The 4107-nt window shown below is 39.2% G+C and overlaps 1 protein-coding gene across 1 annotated transcript; it reads left to right on the top strand.

Annotated features, from left to right (window-relative positions):
• Positions 1-228: 228 nt before the first annotated feature.
• LOC128052528 (olfactory receptor 2K2) lies at positions 229-1185 on the top strand. The gene has a single exon (XM_052645109.1). The coding sequence runs from the start codon at positions 235-237 to the stop codon at positions 1183-1185; it is 951 nt and encodes a 316-aa protein (XP_052501069.1). The 5' UTR covers positions 229-234.
• The last annotated feature ends 2922 nt before the right edge of the window (positions 1186-4107 follow it).

Raw genomic sequence — 4107 nt, 5'->3', positions numbered from 1 at the left:
AATTTTGTTTTGAAAGAATCAACTTTTTATGTAGATCTAACCTGTTTCCCCTCCTCTTTGATCAATAGATACATTGTCCTGTGACTTCTTGTGGTAAAATTGTGTTTTTAATAGTGGAAATAAGTGCAAAAGTATTTTCGTAAGTCAATGAACATTATACTTGATCCATCCATTTTTGTCCTCAGATAAAGTGAATAGAATCATATTAGAATAACTACAGGTAAAAGGAAGCAAATGCAAGGCGAAAATCTCACCAGCTGGAGTTTCTTTTTCCTGGAAGGTTTTTCTAAATACCCAAAGTTAGAGATTGTTCTCTTCATCTTCAGCCTTTTAATGTATCTGATAACCCTCTTGGGCAACAGCACTCTTATTTTAATCACTGTCGTAGACGCACGCCTTCAGACTCCCATGTACTTGTTCCTTGGAAATCTCTCTTTCATGGATATTTGTTACACATCTGCTTCGATTCCTGCTTTGCTGGTGAACTTGCTGTCATCCCAGAAAACCATCATCTTTTCTGGGTGTGCTGTACAGATGTATCTGTCCCTTGCCATGGGCTCCACGGAGTGTGTGCTCCTGGCTGTGATGGCGTATGACCGTTATGTGGCCATTTGCAGCCCTCTGAGATACCCCATCATCATGAACAGACAGGTCTGTGTGCAGATGGCCACCATCTCCTGGGTGACGGGCTCTCTGACAGCCCTGCTGGAAACCAGCTTCGCTCTACGGATACCCCGCTGTGGGAATCTCATTGACCACTTCACTTGTGAAATTCTGGCAGTGCTGAAGCTAGCTTGCACACGATCTCTGCTCATGGACACAATCATGCTGGTGATCAGTGTGCTCCTCCTGCCTGTTCCAATGCTCTTAATTTGCATCTCTTATGTCTTCATCCTTTCCACTATTCTGAGAATCAGCTCAGCAGAGGGCAGAAACAAAGCTTTTTCTACTTGTGGTGCCCACTTGACTGTGGTGATCTTGTATTACGGGGCTGCCCTCTCCATGTACCTAAAGCCTTCTTCATCAGGCTCACAAGAAATAGATAAAATCATCTCGTTGCTTTATGGAGTGCTTACCCCTATGCTGAATCCCATAATTTACAGTTTAAGAAACAAAGAAGTCAAAGATGCGGTGAAAAAAGTGCTGGGCAAAATGTACTTGCAACAAACACAGGACCATCTCTGACTGTGTGTCCATGATTTTTTCCAGGGGTGTGTCCTTGGCGGAACTCACCAGAAAAATTCAAGACAATACACTCATGCTCAGTAAACTAACTTGTGCTTGACCTTTGTCATCTTACAGTTGTGAGATAGGTGTATATAGAGTGATTGCCTATGGACGACAGTAGGTTCCAATTTGCACTTAGTTGTAATTTCTGTCTTTTCTGTCTTACGGTGGTGAGAAGTTTGGGGCTATAGAGTCATCACACGTTTGTTCCAAAAGGAAACTTGGATGAATTTAGTCTGTAAACTCTGGTGCCAGAAGAAACTTGTCTGTCATCTCTGCCCTAAATCCTTTCCAGAGTGAAGTGGGAGCATAAAGAAACAAAGACACAATGGCCTTGGTTACTTAAGCAATAAAACAGAATCTTTGAAAAATTAAAATACTTGGCTCATCATCACACAGTTGTAAAATTGGAACTGTAACCCTCATCCTTTGGGTTTCTTCGCCAGAGCTTGTTCTATATGCTGAGTGGCTAACTACCCTTCCTCATTGAAAACTCCTCATTAAAACTCTTGACTTCTTGAGTAAGGTTGTAATGCCTGCTTGATTTGCTCACTTGCTAACTTTGCTTTTTCAAGCACCTAGATACTTGGATAACTTGTATGTGTTTCTATGTCAATATACCACCAGTACTACTAATTAGACCTTTTTTGTATGTGTATGTCTTTCTTTCTTCGTTGGATGATTGACTTCACAAAGTCATGGATTCCTATTATTTTGTATCTTTTATGTTTACATAAGTCAGTAAACTAATAAATTTATCATCTTTGAATTAGTCACTGTATTTGAGAAGTAAATACCACTCGTGAAAATTATGAAGAAGAAACAGCATGGGCAATGAGGTCTGTTGCTTTATAAACCATCTTAAAGTGATATTTGATAGTAGAATTTTATTAAAGTAGCTGAGCTGGATTTTAGAATGAATTTTCTGTCTCCTGGAGTTAGCTGTAATATGTGTGATACCAGATATAAACAGGAAGAACTGGAGTTATAGAACCTTGAAATCTTAACTTCAGAGAGTGAACTATGAGAATTTGAAGACATAGACACTGAATACCCTTAGTAATTAGTATATCAGCTTTGACAAAGGGAACTGAGCTAGTTGACATGAGTCACTGAAGTAGGTTATAAATGACCATTATGTCAGAAGAGGACTCAGGATGGAACCTAGGCAGATACCTCCCTAGTAGCTCCTGGCTAAGAGATTAGGAGTTACAGTATTACAGCCATATGTTACCTAAAGTTGCTGTGAAAAATGAAGTCAATATAAATATAAATGTGTTTCATATATTACAGGCGGTACTAAAGGAAATTATTGGCAATTGGTACATTCTGTCATTTGGATTAGACTCCATATCAATCAGTTTGGGTTAAACTCTGTCTCAATTACAATCCTTAATTTTATAGAGTCTCGGGTGAGGGATTCTTGTCAGGTATTAAAAAGAGGAATATATTTGACAAGAAGGTAAAACCACCTCTGACAGTCAGTTCCTGAAAAATTGGTAAGATGACCAGATTTATGCTTTAAAAAAAAAATTGAATCATGTCACTTCCCATTTAAACCCCTTATTGGCTTTTTATTACCCTAAAGCTTGAAGTCCTTAAAATGACGTGATGAGCTTTCAAAATCTGATTACCTACCATTTATATTCTTTGCTTTGGGAAACTCAGATTGCTTTTCATTCTACAGAATTGTTGTGCTGTGTCTTTTTATTGAAAGCATTCAACAAAATTTGTAATCTGATAATAATTTATGGGTTTGCTTGTTTAATATTTCTCTCACTAGTCTGTAGGTTCTTTGAGGCAGGGACCGTATCAATTTCATTTACCACTGGAGACCCAGAGCTTAGCGCAAAGTCTGGCACAGGAAAGGCATTCGGTGCATACTTTTGTGAAGCATCAAGTGCTCAGTGAACATCTGTTGAATACAAATATGCATATAATAAACTTTTGATGGCTATTCAATTAAGTACTTGACCATTCCTGTAGTGAGAGAGATGAGGATGTCAAAGGTGGCTTCTGGGTGTCAGAGAAGCCTGATATGTCATTAACTGACATGGGGAATACTTGACCAAGTTTAGGGGTTGAAGGAAAACCATGAGTTATAATTTAGACATGTGGAATCTGTCATGATTTTGAAATGTGTAAGAGATGTCAGTTGGATATGCTGGTTTAGAATTAATGAGAAAGATCAGCCTGGAGATATAAACTTGTGACATATTTGCATATATATATAATAATTTAAGTATTGAACATGGTTAACATTAACTAGGGAGAGAGTGTACAGTGTGCAAAACACTGAATATTCATTGGGAGGACTGATGCTGAAGCTCTGGTACTTTAGCCACCTGATGTGAGGTGCCAACTGATTGGAAGAGACCTTGATGCTGGGAAAGATTGAGGGCAAGAGGGGAAGGGGGCAACAGAGGATGAGATGATTGACACATCATTGACGCAATGGTTTGAGCAAACTCTGGGAGATAATGCAGGACAGGGAAGCCTGGTGTGCTGCAGTCCATGGGGTCACAAAGAGTCAGACACAACTTAGCGACTGAACAACAACAAACAGTGTGAAAACTGCCTAAGTGAAACTAGGAGAACACTAATATTTAAAGCCCCTCAAATAGGAAAAGCCAACAAAGCGGCATTGAAAAAGAGCAACTTCTAAAGCAGGGAGAGAGCAAAAGCCAGAAGACACATTCCAGTTTTCATCAAGGTAAGTAAGCCCTCTCCAACCTGCTTTCCCGCCAAATGTAATTAAAAAGTTCAGATAGAAATGCATGGAGCAGTCATCTGAGGGCTCTGAAAAACAAATGGTATCATGCATACCTGAGAAGGAAACTGGAATGCAAGGTACCAACAAACTCACGGTGAATTTTTTTT

The sequence above is a fragment of the Budorcas taxicolor genome, chromosome 8 (assembly GCF_023091745.1).
Source record: "Budorcas taxicolor isolate Tak-1 chromosome 8, Takin1.1, whole genome shotgun sequence".
Lineage (NCBI taxonomy): Eukaryota > Metazoa > Chordata > Mammalia > Artiodactyla > Bovidae > Budorcas > Budorcas taxicolor.
The sequence above is the reverse complement of the archived record's forward strand: the minus strand, read 5'-3'. Positions and strand labels throughout refer to the sequence as shown.